Source organism: Pelodiscus sinensis, chromosome 7, assembly GCF_049634645.1.
Source record: "Pelodiscus sinensis isolate JC-2024 chromosome 7, ASM4963464v1, whole genome shotgun sequence".
NCBI classification, from domain to species: domain Eukaryota; kingdom Metazoa; phylum Chordata; order Testudines; family Trionychidae; genus Pelodiscus; species Pelodiscus sinensis.
Genome location: NC_134717.1, coordinates 66237892 through 66256629, shown reverse-complemented (window position 1 = coordinate 66256629; position 18738 = coordinate 66237892). Strand labels below are relative to the sequence as shown.

The 18738-nt window shown below is 46.8% G+C and overlaps 1 protein-coding gene across 4 annotated transcripts in view; it reads right to left on the bottom strand.

Moving 5' to 3' along the window:
- The window catches only part of ANKAR (ankyrin and armadillo repeat containing), a 93406-nt gene that overhangs the window by 14900 nt on the left and 59768 nt on the right, over positions 1-18738 (bottom strand). For all 4 annotated transcript variants that reach the window (XM_025179860.2, XM_075934174.1, XM_025179859.2 and 1 more), the window contains exons 19-20: positions 15244-15366; positions 63-221 (exon numbers count right to left, since the gene is read on the bottom strand). In XM_025179860.2, the coding sequence (XP_025035645.2) occupies positions 63-221; positions 15244-15366 (282 nt within the window). The remainder of the gene's footprint in view (positions 1-62; positions 222-15243; positions 15367-18738) is intronic.

The following is an 18738-nucleotide window of genomic DNA, read 5'->3' as shown; positions in this document are numbered from 1 at the left end:
ATTGCCAGTCTAAAATTTATAACATATTTTGTGTATTAAGAGTAAAAGCCCTATTTCTGTACCTGAAATGCAGCCAGTGCTTTATCAGTCTCAATTTCTGAGAGCAGAAAAGGATCAAAGGTGGACAGTGTAATTGCGCCGGTCTCCAACATCAGGAATTGTTGGACAGGATTGTTGTATGCAAAAAGGGCTAAAGCATATCCAGCTCGTAAACGAATATCCTTAAAAAAATAAAAAACATGAATCCCACAGAAACATGCATGTTCTGAATTTTTCTTATCTATAAATTAAAGAATAAAATACTGTATTCTTTCATATATTAAAATAGTTACCAACCTCCTATCCTCATATTTTTGTCTTTTGTTTTTATTGATCTTCATACAAATACAGGTTGGACCTCCCTAGTCCAGCACCCTCAGGACCTGACCAGTCCTGAAGGAGTAAGCTTGATGAACCAAGGGAGGGGGGCCACCAGCCTCCTATCTGGGCTCCGCTCCTGTCTGCCAAGTCCACTGCTGGCCTTGACCACTGGGTTCTGCTGCCAGCCCTAGCCGGGCTCTGGCCACTGTCCCCCCGCCCCCACTCCCCAGCCCAGCTCTGCTCCTGGACACCAGCCACTGGACTGGCTCTGCTCCCAGCTGGCACCCTCAGCCACCAGATTGGCTCAACTCTCAGCCCTGGCCACACTCCCCGTCCCAGATCACTGGATCAGCTCTGCTCCCAGCCAGACTCTCTGAACGTCAGCTACCGGACAGCTCCATTCAGCCCCAGCCAAGCACTGGCCACTGGCACCCCGGCTATAGGCCCCATTCCTGGCTGCTGGCCACCTGATTGGCTCTGTTCCGGGCCTCACCAGGCTCCTAGCTTCCAGACTCCCAGCTGGCCCTGGCTTCCTGGTCCAGGAGCTCTGCTGGACCAGAGAGGTTTAACCTGTACTGCAAGCCAAACCCTCAGAGGTTAGATAATGACAAGAATGACACTCAGCACACTGACACTTCTTTTTAATCAGAAAACCCCAATCAAAAACAAACAAAAATCCCCTCTGAAACAGAGAGCACAAAAAAAGAAATGAATAAAAGTAAAAAATAAAATCCCTATCCCTGCAGATTTGTATCCCAAAAAAGACAAAGTGCCACAGACTCCATGAAGTCCACTAAGAACTTCACTGTTGGTAATGATTTTACATGGCAGTATTTCAGACACAGTGAGTGGCAGCAGCATAAAACCATAAGGCAAATATAGTATAGCACAAACTGTGTGATTGAGCTGGACTGTACAGCGGCCAAGGTCTGTCTGAGTAAGAAGAGGAAGTTACTCACCTTGTGCAGTAACGATGTTTCTTCGAGGTGTATGTCCCCGTGGGTGCTTGAAAGTAGGAATAAGAAATCCTCCAGAAAAGGCTTTATTTTCCGGAGAATAACGTCTAGACTGGCGCTTTTCTCCAGGTTTTCCCCAAGCCGGAAAAAAGCGGCAGCCATGTAAATGCAAATCCTGCGGGGGATATTTAAATCCCCAGTGGAATTTGCAATTGTGATTTGCTACATTAGCATCCCTTTTCCGGAAGGGATGCCAGTGTAGACACAGCCCTGAGGTGTAGTCTGGAGTGTTACACTACATATGTCGTTGCCGCCATGTGTCCCAAGAGTTGGAGGCAAGTAAGTATTGACACTCTTGGGCTGATGGATAGTGTCTGCGTGAGGTTTTGAATTTTGTGAAAACTTTCTGTAGGAAGATAGGCTTGTCTGTTGTAGAATCTAATCGTGCCCCAATGAACATGAGGGATTTTTGTGGTATGAGCGAAGACTTCGGAACGTTCAATACAAGGCCCACATCCGTGAATAAGTCTCGTGTGACCTGAGTGGCCGACAGTGCACTTTCAAACGAATGAGCCTTGATCAGGCAATCGTCCAGGCATGGGAAGATCATGATGCCTTGACGATGAAGGTACGCTGCCACCACCACAAGTGTCTTTGAAAACACTCTGGGTGTGGAGGAGAGGCCAAACGGGAGGACTTTGTACTGAAAGTGCTGCATACCCACGACGAACCTCAGAAAACGTCTGTGTGCTGGGTGTATCGTCATGTGGAAATACGCATCTTGTAGATCGAGGGATGTGAATCAACTATCTTTGTTCAGGGTTGTAAATATAGAAGTTAGAGTCACCATCCTGAATTTCTGCTTCCTGAGGTACCGATTGAGATTGCGCAAGTCCAGGATTGGTCTCCATCCTCCCGATTTCTTCTCGGTGAGAAAATAGCAGCAGTAGAATCCCTTGCCCCAAAATTGATCGGGTACTGCCTCCACCGCACCAATCTCTATGAGACAGAGAACCTCCTGCATTAGGAGATTCATGTGAGATGGGTCCCTTAAAAGGGACGGGGTTGGAGGGATGATGGGGGAACAGGAAAGAAAAGGGATGGAGTATCCTGATGTTACTATCTCCTGGACCCAACGGTCTGTGGTGATGGTAAACCATCTGTGCTGGTACAGTCTCAGTTGATGATGGAATAACTGCTGTGTTTCCGGGTCGTACATTAAAGGAATGGTTCTCAGTCCCTCGATCATACCATCAAACTTGCTGTCTGTTGTTCTGGGAATTAGGGTTTCGTCCAGTTTGCGGTCTTCGCTTTTGTTGATGTGGTCTGGAGAGTTGTTGTTATTGTTGTGGGTGGTCTTGTTGTCTGAACCTTGGTGCCCCATACAAGAAGAGTCTCTGTCTGAAGTAGGGAGTATATCGTTTGCGACTATATGGAGATGTATACATCCTTAACGTTTTCAGGGTAGTTCTAGAGTCCTTGCCTGAATGCAGAACTTGGTCCATTTTCTCTGCGAATAGACTCTGCCTGTCAAAAGACAGGTCTTCTACCTTAGATTGTAAATCTTTAGGTATGGAGGCCATTTGTAGCCATGAAGAGCATCTCATAACCACTGATGTTGCCGTGGCCTGTGCCGCTGCATCGTCAATATCCAGGGAAATTTGTAAGGCTGTTGTTGAGGCCGTATGGCCTTCCTGGATAACTGATTTTAAGAGCTGCCGTTTCTCATCAGGCAAGTTCTCTAAAATTGCTACCATCTTCGAATAATTATCGAAGCTATGGTTAGACAGATGGGCTATATAGTTCACCATTCTCAGTATAAGTATGGCTGAAGAATAAACTTTCCGTCCAAAAAGATCTAAGCATTTAGATTCTTTATCAGCCACAGCATTCCTATGCTGTGGTGTCTTAGATTTTTGCTGGGCTGCATCCTCAACTAACGAGTTTGGCTGGGGATGCATGAAGAGAAATTCCATCCCCTTCAGTCGAACAAAATATTTCTTGTCCGCCTTCTTATGAGTGGGCTTAGCAGATGCCGATGCTTGCCATATGTCATTGGCAATTTCTAGGATTGCTTCATCAAAGGGTAATGCCATCTTCGATTTTGGGGATTTCTGAAGATTCTTCAACAGCTTATGTTGTTTCTGTTGGACCTCCACTACATGCAAGTCTTGTGATTCTGCCACTCTTTTAAAGAGGTCTTGAAACTGACGAGTGTCATCTATTGGAGAAGAATCGCCAGGGAACACTGCATCATCTGGAGAGGGAGAAGCAACAGAATGGTCCACTGGGGATTGCTCCTACTGTTGTTGTTCTGGTGTCACTAATTGTGCTGGCTCTAAGCGTACTAGAGGGCAAGGCACATTTCCAGCCGGTGTCAAGGGTTGAGTGGAGGCAGCTGGTGGCATAGGGACCCTGCAGCTGATGTGGGAACGATACTGATAGCGTTGCGGAGATCGGGAAGAAGAATGCCCAGAAGAGTACTGTTGCTCATTAGCAGGGCTCGCCAGCCGCGCGGTTCTGCACTCTATGCATGCGCAGATCGTTATGCGCAGATCGCTCAGCGCCGGCTCTTCTGGGGTGTAATCTACTCGCCACAGGCGAGTAGATTACATTATTTGTCGAGCCCTGCTCATTAGGATAGTCGCTATGGTGATGGTCACGATGATAACGAGACGATGAATATGCAGGTGACTATCGCCATCTGTACTCGTGACGATATCGAGGTGAAGATGAGCGTGTAGGTGACCTAGGTGAATGAGATCTGTGTCTGTTGTACAAAGGTGATTGAGAATGTCTGTGGTAGCGCCATGGTGATAGTGAGTATCAATGATAGTGTCTTCTCAAGATATTGGTAACATGAGAGTCATGCCTATGTGACTCGGAGAAAGCGGAAGAAGATGATCTGTACTGTGAATAAGGAGGTAAGTGTTCAGGGCTTGGTGAGAAGTGAAGCCTTGTGCTGGTTGAATGATCAGCTCCTGCTGGCAGCAATGATTGATGTGACCTCTGGAGGGAGGCTTGGTGCTGCGGTGCCGGTGAATGAGCTGGGAGCTGGTACGGTGCAGTTCTGGAGGCTGAAAAAAGAAGTTACTCACCCTGTGAAGTAACGATTGTTCTTCAAGATGTGCTCCATGTGTGCTCCACTCTAGGTGTTGGGTCCCATCCCAGCGCCGCAGCTCGGAGACTTTTCATAGTCGTGCTTTGCCGGCTCGCGCATGCGTGCTTCCCCAGGATAGCGTTCGTGCCTTTGATCAGCCGTGCATGAGCCGGCAACCGTCAGTTCCTCTTACCCACTCATCTGGAAGAAAAAATAAAGAACAATTCCGGAGCGGGGAGGAAGGGTGGGTCGTGAAGCACCCACAGGGCACATCTTGAAGAACAATTGTTACTTCACAGGGTGAGTAACTTCTTTTTCTTCTTCGAGTGGCCCCGTGGGTGCTCCACTCTAGGTGACTCCGGAGCAGTATCCAGAACAGAATTAGAGCACTCCAGAATCAAGACTACCAGCACGATTAAGTACTGCTGTAGCCACAGAAGAGTCTGAAGCAAACTGATCGACTATAGCATAGTGCTTCATAAAAGTCACATTAGAAGACCATGTTGCTGCTCTACAAATGTCACGAAAGGACACTCCACTCAGAAAGTCCATAGTAGTAGCAACTCCCCTAGTTGAATGAGCCCTAAGAAGAGAAGGGAGAGGCTTCCCTTGTAGCGAGTGGCACATGGATATACATGAAACTATCAGTCTTGAAATACACTGAGAAGTTAGAGGCTGTCCTTTTGAATGGTGCACTAATGATACCAGCAAATGGTCTGTTTTCCTAAAACCCCACGTTCTGTCAATGTAAAATGCTAAGGATCTTCTCACATCCAACGTATGCAACTGCGCTGCTTGCGTTGAGGTATGGGGTTTTGGAAAGAAACGTGGTAAAACTACCGGCTCATTTCTGTGGAATTCAGAAGAAACCTTCAGGATAAACGCCAGATGGGTCCTCAATGTCACCGAGTTTTTAGAAAAAACTGTACAGGGAGGTGAGGCCATAAAAGCTGCTATCTCACTCACTTTGCGAGCTGAAGTGAAGGCTAGGAGGAATAGAAGTTTGACAGTAAGTAAGCGTAACGTCACTGTAGCCAAGGGCTCAAAGGGAGGACGAGTCAAAGTTTCTAGGACTAGATCCAAATTCCATAACGGCGGAGGAGGCCTCTGCGGGGGATGGAGATTCGAGAGCCCCTTCAGAAATCTTTTTGTAGTAGGGTGAGCGAACAAGGAAACATCCCCATCCTTATGATGGAATGCATTAATTGCCGCCAAGTGTACTCATAGAGATGCAACTGCCAGGCCGTTGAGAAACGAGGGTCTACATTGTTATCCGCACACCATGCTTGGAATTTGGACCACTTAGCCGTATAAGCGGTTTGTGTAGACTGTTTTCTACTATGCATCAACACTTGCTTGACTCGCTGAGAACAGGATTGCTCGGAGTCGGTAAACCAACAAGCATCCATGCTGTGAGGTCCAGAATTTCGGGTCTTGGATGACTGAGAGATCAGTTGCTCTGGGTCAATAAATTCGGAAGAGAAGGCAGAGGATACAGCGCTGTCACTGACATCTGGTGGAGCATTGAGAACCAAGGCTGATGAGCCCATGATGGGGCTAGGAGGATCACCCAGGCTTTGTCTGTGTTGATTTTTTCGAGAATCCAGTAAATTAAGACTACTGGGGGAAAGGCATACAGTAACAACCTCCCCCAGTGGAGAAGAAAGGCGTCCCCCAGCGAGTGATATCCTATTCCGGCTCTTGAACAATAGGCGGGACATTTCGAATTGAGTTCTGTCATGAATAAATCTCTCGCCGGAAATCCCCATCGAGCAAAGATACGAGTCACCACATCTATGCAAACCTCCCACTCGTGGTCGTGTGGAAAACACCTGCTGAGAGAGTCCGCTATTAAGTTGTCGACACCTGGAAGATACAAAGCTGTTAGAACGGTGTTGTTGTTGATACACCAATTCCATAAACGGATGCTCTTTGCGCAAAGAGAACGGGATCAGGCACTTCCTTGTTTATTGATATAAAATATGGTTGCCACATTGTCTGTTAGAATCCTGGTTATTGTATTCTGAATGTGCAACTGGAAATGCTTGCAAGCATGCCACACCGCTCTCAACTTGAGCACATTGATATGCAGTAGCATTTCTTGTGTCGACCAGCATCCCTGGACCATGATATTGCCCATGTGAGCTCCTCAACCCGTCAGGGAGGCATCTATGGTTATTTGTGTTGTAGGTTGTGGGCGATGAAATGGAACGCCTGTGAGAAGATTGGCCGGGTTGGCCCGCCACTGTAGGGACTCCTGGACATACGGTGGCACCACTATCGACCTGTGAACACTGTGTTTCGCTGGAATGAAAACCGTGGCTAACCAGTGCTGGAGGCAATGAAAACGTAACCTTGCATTGCGCACTACGATGGTGACAGCAGCCATATGCCCCAACAGCTGTAGAAAGAAGCATGTGGGAATTGTTGGAGCATGCACCACAGTGTGTACCAGGTCTTTGATTACCATAAAACGTTCCGTTGGTAAATATGCTCGCGCCATGGTTGAATCGAGTTGTGCACCTATGAAAATGAGGTTTTGGGATGGAACTAGTGACAACTTCTTTACGTTTATGAGAAGGCCCAGAGCAGCAAATTCGTCGGATACTGTCCAAACCATATGGCATGTTTCCATATACGTCGTGCCCCTGAGGAGACAATCATCTAAATAGGGGAATATTGTCACCCACAGTCTACGCAGGTCGGCCGCTTCACTACTAATGTTTTGGTGAAAACTCTGGGAGCACACGCTAGTCCAAATGGTAGAACCCTGTACTGATAGTGCTCATTCCCCAATTGGAAGGGAAGAAAACACCTGTGAGCCACGTGAATCAATATGTGGAAATAGGCGTCCTGCAAGTAGAGGACTGCAAACTAATCCCTTTTGTTCAACAATGGAATAATAAATAGTTGATAAGGTTATCATCTTGAAACAATGCTTTTGAAGGTGCTGGTTTAGCTTTCAAAGGTCTAGAATGGGTCTCCAGCCTCCTGACTTCTTTGGTGTGAGAAAATATCGGGAATATAAGCCTTTTCCCCAGAACTGTTTGGGAACTCTCTCTATCACCCCGATGGTGAGCAAACGTTGAACTTCTTGTTTCAGCAGTTGCTTGTGAGAGGGGTCCCTGAACAGGGACGTGGTAGGGGGAATAGAGAGAAAGGGGATGGAGAGGCCGGATTGTACTACCTCTAGCACCCATCTGTCCGTGGTGATGTCGGACCACTGGTGATAAAATGATCGTAGGCAATGGTGAAAAAGATGAAGAGTTTCGTTTTCCGTGTTGATTATGGGCAGTTGGCTTGCATCCTCGATAAGCAAGTCAAATCTGCTTCTTAGTCAACGATTGATTGGTCGATTGGCTCTGTTGTGGCCGCTTGCGCTGAGGGCGTTGCCTAGGATGCTGGTTGTCAAAGGGACATGCTTGCTATCTAGAAAAATTAAAATTGTATCTCCGTTGGTAAGGGAAATAACATCTACGTTTGAAGGAAGGTGTGTACATCCCAAGTGTATGTAGAGTGGTGTGTGAGTCTTTTCCCGAGTGAAGGACTTCATCGGTGTTTGCCGCAAAGAGCTTAAGCTTGTCAAACGGTAGATCCTCAACTTTGTTTTGTATCTCCCTTGGAGCCCCTGCTGATGAAAGCCATGATGATCTCGTCATGGCGATACCTGTAGCAGTGGCTCGAGCCGCTGTGTCAGCCACATCCATGGCAATCTGTAGTGCAGTGCTACATGATGCGTACCCTTCTTGTACTATTGCTTTCAGGAGTGGTTTCTTGTTGTCTGGGAGATAGTGCAGTAACTCTGCTAGTTTTGAATAATTATCAAAATTATTGTTCGATAGATGGGCAGAATAGTTTGCAATGCTTAGTAGCAGTGTGGCTAAGGAGTAGACTTTCCTACCAAAAATATCTAATTTTTTATTGTCCTTGTCCGGAAGCGTATTTCTGTACTGTGGCGCCTTACTCCTACGTTGCATTGTGTCTACTACCAACGAGTTAGGTTGGGGGTGATTGAATAAAAAGTCCAATCCTTTCACCGGTACAAAATATTTTCTGTCAGCCTTTTTACTCGTAGGTGTAACCGATGTTGGGGTTTGCCATATCTCATCCGCCACTTCCATGATCACATCATCAATCGGTAACGTGACCTTTGCACGTTGTGGTGGGCAGAGATTTTTCAAGAGACGGTGCCTTTTAACCAGAACATCCGCCAGCTGTATTTCCTGCATGCCTGCCACTCGTTTGAAGACATCCTGAAAGTGTTTCAGATCATCCAGTGGGGAGATGTCACCTGGGCATATCGCCTCATCCAGGGAAGATGAGGAGCAGTCTGCTGGAGAAGTTTCCGGATTAGGGTCTTCTGCTTCAGACAACTGTCCCTCTTCCAGTTCGGATTGGTCTAGCTGGACTCTTAACTGGAGAAGGTGAGTCTAGGTGTTGTGATTGGTGAGGTAAGTATTCTGCTGTTGGTGGTTGTGAGATGCAGGAAGATCCCCTATGTGATGATGGTATATGGTCACGCTGGGGATGATCATCATACGATCTATGATAGCGCTCATAATACCGCTCAGAACGCGAAGGGGAGGAGTGTCAAGATGAGCATGCACTACCATGTTGGATATAATAGACGCGACATGGATTGCATCTAACAGACCCGTACCTTGAAAATCAGGATGGTAAACGATATCGTGAACGGGACCAATGTGCCTCTAAATACACTGCATCCCTATAATTACGCTGGCTGTACATGATCCGTGAAGGAGAAACATTATAGTCACAATAGCGACCATGCCTTCCTGATGAAACAGCTGGAGAAAAAGACCTGTCCCTATAATGGGTCTTTGACAATGACTTCCTAGGTCTTGAAGCCTCATCCATCCCCACAGCCACAGGGGAGCCAGGCACCGAGTGGAAATAAAGTGGTGCTGTGGAAATCAGCTGTTGCTGCGCTGATGCCGGTGCCAGTAGAATGCCCGGTGCTGGGGTTAACAACAGTGCCGAGTCTGATCCATTGAAGTGTTCTGCCTCAGATACTGGTGCTGGAGGGGACGGTGCCATTACCATCATTGGGGCTGGTGAGACAGGTGCCGTTACAGCCGGTGCCGCTGAAGCCGGTGCTGAGTGACTGGGCAATTGCGGCACCGGCGCCTCTGTCAATTTCAGGGAGCGCGCAGCTGAAGCCGTTGCAGACTTGCCGGCTAGCTGTGGCACCGCTCCCGATGTTGGCGCCAAAGCCACTCTCATTCTGGGTGGTGGGGGCTCTCTCATGTCAGCTCCAGCAAGTTGTCCAGACCCGCCGGGGGTCACCTTGGAAGTGCCTGCCGATGTTGTGGCTGCCACAGGGAGAGAGCGCGTTGGGGATGGCTTTGATGTTTTTGAGAGAGCCAGTCCCGGAGAAGCCGCTCTCCTCTTACGCTCGGAGGTTTTTGTGGCTGCAGGAGGAATTGGGTCAGGCTGCAATGCCTTGCTGAACATTAACATCCTTGTCTTCATCTCCCGCTCCCTCCAGGCTCTTGAGGTTAGCTTGCGACAATGGGTGCACTTTTCAGGGACATGAGCTTCCCCCAGGCACCTGATACAAGTGTCATGGCCATCAGCTGTTGGCATGGCTTCACGGCACACTGAGCATTTTTTAAAGCCAGTTGATCCAGGCATTGTCAGCACTGTTAGAGAAACTGAATGCCTGTGTAATCCCTGTTGTGGGTAGTCAATTTCACCACTTTAGCACTTTGCTGCAGCGCTTCTCAAAGAAAAACGGTTTTGAGAGAAAACCTTTTTTTTTCTCTTTTTGAACAGAACAAGTAACAGGAACATGACTAACACTAAACTTTAACTATTTACAGATAGAAAACTATCTAAAAATATCACTGAAGAAAGAGTTCAGGGTGCTCCGACCGCGACCTGAGGCGGTTGAGAGGAACTTACAGTTGCTGGCTATCCTGGGGAAGCACGCATGCACAAGCTGGTGGACCACGGCTCTGAAAAATCTCTGAGCCATGGCGCCAGGACGGGACCCAACACCTAGAGTGGAGCACCCATGGGGCCACTCGAAGAAGAACAATAGCACTTCGGCGCTTGTCAATTTCAGTTGCTGAAGCTGGTGCCGGCGAAGAGCCTGCTGATACTGAGCTTGGCGCCAGTGATAGTGCCGGGGAGAAGGGGCATCGGAGATGTACTGGGGCAGCCGGTGCTGCGCTTGTTGCCATAGCAGCTAGCACCGAGGTGGCTGGTGCCACAGTCGCCGGTGCCGAGATGGTCGGTGCTGCGCTATCCGGCGTGGAGAGGGCTGAATAGGTGCTGCATTAGCTGGTGTGGCTGTGATTGGGGCCGACGGTGGGAAGGTCAGTTCTGCTGGTGCCGATTGTGACGTCGGAACCAGCTGGGCTAAAGCACCCGCCTGTAAATTGAAGGAATCTTCTGCGGGCAGTGCGGCGGGGAAACCACTCTCTGCACTTACCCCCGCTGTCCGATGGCTCCGGCCCCTACAAGTGGCGCCACTGGTGCTGCCTCCATGAACAGCAAGCGGGGCGCCGGCAATGCAGGCGCAGCCCATGCTGTGCCTCTGAGGGCGGGCGCTAGGACCCAGGGCGAGGCGACCCGCTCGCTGGTAGGGCGGGGGCGGGACACCAGGCCGCACGCCCAAAAGGGAGAGGGCGGGGAGGAGTGGGGGGGGGGGAGCAGGGACTGGCTGCACTCTCAACCCCCACAAGCGGAGAACTGGAGGAGCGGGTAGCCCTCGGGATGGCCGACGCCGGAACGGAGCGAGCCAGTGGAGGAGGAGCCCCCCGGGAGGACCCAAGAGTGACACGGCCCTCAGTGGGCAGGCCAGTCAAGTCTGGGCCAGGGCACTGACGATCCGGGGCCCGGAGCCAAGGACAACCGGACCAGTGGGCTGACTGGGACAGTAAACGGCCACGGATTAGTGGCAAGGACCCCGAAGCGAGGGACGTAAGGCGGGGTGGGGGCCCAGTGGTGCTGTACAGAGCGTGACACCGCCACAGGCAGGATGGATTGTGATATGAAAATACATGTCCTGAAGGTCGAGGGTAGCAAACCAGTTGTGATCTAGTGCAGGTATTATGGAGACAAGAGTCACTCTTTTGAACCATTGTTTTTGGGGATATCTGTGTAGCTTCCGGAGATCTAGTATTTGTTTCCATCTACCCATCTTCTTTTGTGTGCGGAAATAGTGAGAATAAAACCCTCTTCCTTTGAACTTGTCTAGAACTCTTTCCTCCTCCTATAGAAAGGAGGTGGTTGACCTCGTTGCGCAACAGATTCTCATGAGAAGGGTCCCTGAAAAGGGACGGGGTAGATGGAGTAGTGAGGGGGATGGAGAGAAAGGGTATTGTGTAGCCAGATTGTATTATCTCCAAGACCCACTTGTCGGTGGTAATGGAGGCCCATTGCTGGTAAAAGGACCAGAGTCGATGGTAAAACGTGGGTGGTATGGTGGTTCTGAATGGTGTGTGTGACTATTTGGATGCCCTCGACAAAAGAGTCAAAACTGCTTCTTGTTAGCAGGCTGAGGTTGCATGCAATTATTTTGATTAAGGCGTCTCTGAGGCCTTTGTAGTGTACGGGATTGGTCAAAGCCCCATTGCTGATGTTGCCAATGTTGTCAGTTATAACCATAGTCATAACGCCTCTGATAAGGGGTGTAACATCGTCTCCTGTACGGAGGGGTGTACATCCCCAAGGTGCGTAAAGTAGGATGTGAGTCCTTACTGGAGTGAAGCACGCTGTCTGTCTTCTCGGCAAATAATTTGTTTTTGTCAAATGGTAAGTCCTCTACTTTGTTTTGCAGGTCTCTAGGGACTCCTGCCGTCTGAAGATAAGAGGCCCGTCTCATTACCACCACAGTAGCAATTGACCAAGCTGCTGTGTCCATCACATCCATTGCTATTTGTAATCCCGTTCTGGCGGAGACATATCCCTCTTGTACGACCGATTTCAAAATGGGCCTCTTTGATTTGGGGAGATGATCTAAGAGCAATGTTAATTTAGTATAATTATCAAAGTTATGATTCGATAAATGCACGGCGTAATTTGCTATTCTAAGCAGGAGTGTTGCGGATGTGTATACTTTCTTGCCAAATAAATCTAGGCTCTTGCTATCAATCTTAGCGGTGGGGTTTTTGTACTGCAATGTTTTCAATCTGTTGTGCAGCGTAGACCACCAGGGAGTTGGGCTAGGAGTAGGTGAATAAAAATTCCACCCCCTTAGGCAGCACAAAGGATTTCTTATCAGCTTTCTTACTGGTGGGCGGAGCAGATGCAAAGGTTTGCCATATATTGTCCGCTACCTTAAGTATAGCCTCATCCAATGTAATGGCTATCCTGGAGCTGTGTGTTGGCTGGAGATTCTTGAGGAGACGGTATTGTTTCTCCTGTATCTCTGTCAATTGCACTTCCTGAGTCACTGCCACCCTCTTGAAATTGTTTGAGATCGTCGGAAGGAGAGATGTTTCCCAGAATAACAGCCTCATCCGGTGAGAGAGATGTCGGGTGGTGTTCTTCTATGTCAGAAACTTGCCCCTCCAGTAGGTCCGACTATTGCAACTGTGGTGATGTAGGCTGCTGGACTGAGGTGGGGAGGGAGGCTGGAACAGGTGAATGCCTGGAGGATGTACATTCACATAAAGATCTTCCCCTGGACCTAGATCTATAATCATAGGAATAGCGATGAGGCAAGTAGTGATGGTAGTAGTCGTGGTGGTAGTATGTTCCGTCAAGGGGTGACTGTCTCTCAAGGTGCGAGCGTCTATAGTCTTCCCACTGCACCATCCATTGTGATCGCAGTGAATAGGAGCAGGTATATGACATCCTGGAAGAAGGCAACAGGGAGATAGAAAAATGGCAGTGGGAGTAGTAGGCGTGATCTCTCGGTGCCCTGATGAATGGGGATGGTAATCTCCGGTGTAGAGAGCAAGGAGACATGCACCTTTCTGTAAGCTGAGATCTCAGCGTCCATGACCTCAGTGCCAGCGGTGCCGGTGCCGGAGAGAAAGTAGGTGAAGGAGAATGAGGTGTAGGACTTCGATGCCGAGGTGTTTTTGATGCTGACTTCCTCGGTGTCGCATTGTCTGTCTGCGGGCTTGGTGCTGATGGCGCCGGTGGTAGTGATGTCGGTGCCGGCAGTACCGCTGAAGAATGCTGCATGGATGTGTCCGTTCGTGCTGGAAGTTTAATTGTAGAAGCTGCCGGTGCCAAGGTTGCCCTCGGTTCTGCTGGCGTGTGTGGCATTGGCACCACAGTTGCTGACTTTTTCGTTTTGGAAGTTGAGACTGCCCTAGAATGGGAAGCAGCAGTGCTGGATGTGCCAGGCTTATCCCCAATGCTCAATCTGCTATGTGACATAGCAGACAGAGATCTCGTAGGCGATGCCCTGACTTTCTTGGGCAGAGTGGTAGTAGGAGACGAAGCTCTGCATTTTTGAGCGGGCTGGTCTGAAGAGGCTGTGGAATCTGATCCGATGGGCTGGAGAGTCTTATCAAAGGGGATCATTCGCAGCCTCATCTCCTTATCTTGGCGGGCCCTCGCCGTTAATTTGCTGCAATAAGGGCATTTTTGTGGGACATGAGCCTTGCTGAGACAACGAATGCAAGCTGAGTGTCTGTCAGAAGTGGGCATAGCTTCGCAATATGTGTCACGCTTTTTAAAACCCGGGGAGCCGGGCATCTTAAAAGTTGTTCTTGAGTTAGGGTTTTGTTTTGTTTAAAAACAAGGTTCTCAAACTGTAGGGAAGGGAGGAAGGTATTATCTATATCTATAAGGGTATGTCTACACTAGCTCGTTAGTTCGAGCTAGGTGGGCAAATGAGGGCAACCGGAGTTGCAAATGAAGCCCGGGATTTAAATATCCTGGGCTTCATTTGCATGTTCCCGGGCGCCGCCATTTTTAAATCCTCCTTAGTCTGAACTAACTGCCCGTGGCTAGATGCGGCAGTTAAACGTTAATTCGAACTAACTCCTTAGTTCGAATTAACTGTCATTCCACGAGGAGTAACAGTTAATTCGAACTAAGGAGTTAGTTCGAATTAACGTTTAACTGCCGCGTCTAGCCGCGGGCAGTTAGTTCAGACTAAGGGGGATTTAAAAATGGCGGTGTCCGGGAACATGCAAATGAAGCCCGGGATATTTAAATCCCGGGCTTCATTTGCAACTCCGGTTGCCCTCATTTGCCCACCTAGCTCGAACTAACGAGCTAGCGTAGACATACCTTAAAAGTCTTATGTAACTATCTAACTACTGAAGAAAGAAAAAAAATTTTAAATGACAAATGAAGGTATTGAGTAACTAACAATTAATTATTAATTATAATGCTATGAACTATTAACAAGATTGAACACTCTCATGAATGAGGAAAAGGGTGAGAAGACCAGTTCACTCCGTTTGCAGCCTGAGGCTATTGAGAGGAACTGGCAGAAGTCGGACCGTGCACGTGTGCAAAAGAGCGCAAATGCCGCAAGATGCTCACTGCGCATGTGCAGTCTGGCTGTTTACCTCTATGGAAAAGTCTCTGATCTGCAGCGCCAGGACAAGCCCAGTACCTACAGTAGAGCACCCACTGGGACATCACTCGACGAAGAACAGCTGTTATACCTACCAGCTTCCACAAGGTTTCACCAAACCCATAAGAGTATTAACTGTTATATGAAAAGGACACATTTTGGATATTTATGTCTGACAGGTGAAGTTTATACTGTAAATATTAGGCGCGACTGTATAGTAAATTCAGCATGACATATTTTGCTTATGGTATCTCTGACAGTAATATAGAATACTTTTTCAAAAATTAATATTGCTACTTTACCAAATACAGTACCTTATCAGGTGCATTAAGAAGTTCAAGAACATCACGATAATCAAAACCCTCCTCCTCTTGTAAGACAGTCTGTAATTTGCTGTTTCTTAAAACAATGCAAGCCAAGGAATATGCAACTTCAACCTAAATATATATTTTAAATAAAAATACAGATATTATACACTTAACATTTTGCAGAGAAAACCCATAATATATTTTATTTAATAAACAACAAATCAGTTTATATTAGAAAACTAAGTACACAGGTTTAAAGTAAAACTCACTTCAACAAAATATAATTGAGGCAAAGACATACTAGGCATCCCCCCAAAAATCCATATTTATATGGATAATGAAAACATCCACAGCTGCATTAAACATTACAAAACATATAATTTATAAGGGATATAAAACTTCATGCTTCATGGCATAAAAAGGTGTTATGAAAAAAATTCCCATATGGTCAGATTATTTCTTTATTGTCCTCTTCAGAGTGTCTTGCATATTCCTTTAAAGCATACTGTTCATTGCTAGAAATTGGATACTAGACAGACCTCTGATCTGTACCAGAATATGAAGTTCTGTGTTTCTGACTTCAAATCATGATTAGCTTGTATCTTGAAGTGAGAACTGATTGCCCTTGAAATTTATATACCATAAGCAAACCCACTAGTTATTCTTATATACCATCTACTATTCTTATATGTAACTTATTCTTATACTATTTTTATACGCTAGGTAGCTAAAGTGACACCAATATTTAAAAAGGGCTCCAGAGGCGATCCTGGCAATTACAGACCGGTAAGTCTAACTTCAGTACCGGGCAAATTAGTCGAAACAATAGTAAAGAATAAAATTGTCAGGCACGTAGAAGAACATAATTTGTTGGACAAAAGTCAACATGGTTTCTGTAAAGGGAAATCCTGTCTTACTAATCTCTTAGAGTTCTTTGAAGGGGTTAACAAACATGCGGACAAGGGGGATCCAGTAGATATAGTATACTTAGATTTTCAGAAAGCCTTTGACAAGGTCCCTCACCAAAGGCTCTTGTGTAAATTACATTGTCATGGGATAAGAGGGAAGGTCCTTTCATGGATTGAGAACTGGTTAAAAGACAGGAAACAAAGGGTAGGAATAAATGGTAAATTTTCAGAATGGAGAGGGGTAACAAGCGGTGTCCCCAAAGGGTCAGTCCTGGGACCAATCCTGTTCAACTTATTCATAAATGATCTGGAGAAAGGGGTAAGCAGTGAGGTAGTAAAGTTTGTGGATGATACTAAATTGTTTAAGATAGTCAAGAAAGAAGCAGACTGTGAAGAACTACAAAAAGATCTCACCAAACTGAGTGATTGGGCAACAAAATGGCAAATGAAATTTAATGTGGATAAGTGTAAAGTAATGCACATCGGGAAAAATAACCCCAACTATATGTACAGTATGATGGGGGCTAATTTGGCTATGACAAATCAGGAAAGAGATCTTGGAGTTATCGTGGATAGTTCTCTGAAAACTTCCACACCGTGTGCAGCTGCGGTCAAAAAGGCAAATAGGATGTTAGTAATTATTAAGAAAGGGATAGAAAATAAAACACAGAGTATCTTGCTGCCTCTGTATAAAACTATGGTACATCCATATCTTGAATACTGTGTACAGAGGTGGTCTCCGCACCTCAAAAAAGATATTTTGGCCTTAGAAAGGGTTCAGAAAAGGGCAACTAAAATGATTAGGGGTTTGGAACGGGTCCCATATGAAGAGAGGTTAAAGCGACTGGGATTTTTCAGTTTAGAAAAGAGGAGACTAAGGGGGGATATGATAGAGGTATATAAAATCATGAGTGGTGTGGAGAGGGTGAATAAAAAAAAGTTATTTATTAGTTCCCATAATAGAAGAACTAGAGGACACCAAATGAAGTTAATGGGTAGCAGGTTTAAAATTAATAAAAGAAAGTTCTTCTTCACAGTGCGTAGTCAACCTGTGGAATTCCTTGCCAGAGGAGGCTGTGAAGGCTAGGACTATAACAGAGTTTAAAGAGAAGCTAGATAATTTCATGGAAGTTAGGTCCATAAAAGGCTATTAGCCAGGGGATAGAAATTGTGTCCCTGGCCTCTGTTTGTCAGAGGCTGGAGAAGGATGGCAGGAGACAAATCGCTTGATCAGGTCCACCCCCTCTGGGGCACCTGGTGTTGGCCACTGTCGGCAGACAGGATACTGGGCTAGATGGACCTTTGGTCTGACCCAGTATGGCCATTCTTATGTTCTTAACTGAATATACCATAAGCCAGAGCTACTCAACATGTGGCCTGTGGCCTGTTTGTTTGCGGCCCGTGGTGCAGTTTGGGTTTACATGGGGTTCAACACGTGGCCTGTGGGTGGAAGCTGTAGGGGTCAACTGCGGAAGAACTCTGTATGTGTGAAGTATAGGGGTGATGAAGCCTGCATTCCCCATCCTTTTCCATTCCCTCCCCCTTCTATCCCTACTACTGATGAGCCAGAAGCAAGCCTCTAGGAACATACACCGTTGTAGCAAGAATGAATTGTAGAGAAGAACGGGAACATAACAATCTTGTTTACCTAAATGTACTGATCATGTAAACAAAGTCAAAGGACAAGAAGTACAGCTGAGCCATACTGTAACAAATAATGAGTAACCCCTGAAAACTTTCAAACTGCCAAACAAGGTAGACACAGTGGCTGCATCTAGACTGGCAAGTTTTTCCACAAAAGCAGTCGCTTTTGCAGAAAAACTTGCCAGCTGTCTACACTTGCCGCTTGAATTTGCTCAAGAACACTGACGATCTAATGTAAGATTGTCAGTTTTCTTGCGCAAATACTATGCTGCTCCCGTTCGGGGAAAAAACCCTCTTGCGCAAATACATTTGTGCAAGAGGGCCAGTGTAGACAGCTAAAAACTGTTTTGTGCAAAAAAGCCCCGATGGCGAAAATGGCGATCGGGGCTTTCTTGCACAAAACCACATCTAGATTGGCACGGACGCTTTTCCACAAAAAGTGCTTTTGCGCAAAAGTGTCTGTGCCAATCTAGATGCTCTTTTCCGCAAATGCTTTTAATGGAAAAACTTTTCCGTTAAAAGCATTTGTGGAAAATCATGCCAGTCTAGACATAGCCACTGTGTTTAAAGCTGCACCAGAGCACAGCAATTTGGACCTCACTGATGGGCTTTGGTTACCAGTGCCGCAGAAGCTGAGACAGTCTCCCACTTCATCCGCAGCCGAAACGGGTTCCCCAGCTAGCAGAAAGGATGTAAGAAATGCTGCTTTTCCTATCAAGTTGTTCTTTTAGTTAAGGGGGACAGCTAATAGCTGTCAGGAAATAAATTGCTTGTGTTTGACAGATGCCTGTGTAGCTTTTTTCGTACTTGAGAACCCAGTGTTGGACCTGAAACTCACGCTTGCCGGCAACAGAAGCCAAAACAAAAAAGTAGTCAATATAATGGTTTTCTGTTGATATGTGTTTTAGTAGTTAAATTCTTAGACTGTCATTGCTCATTAAAATTCTGT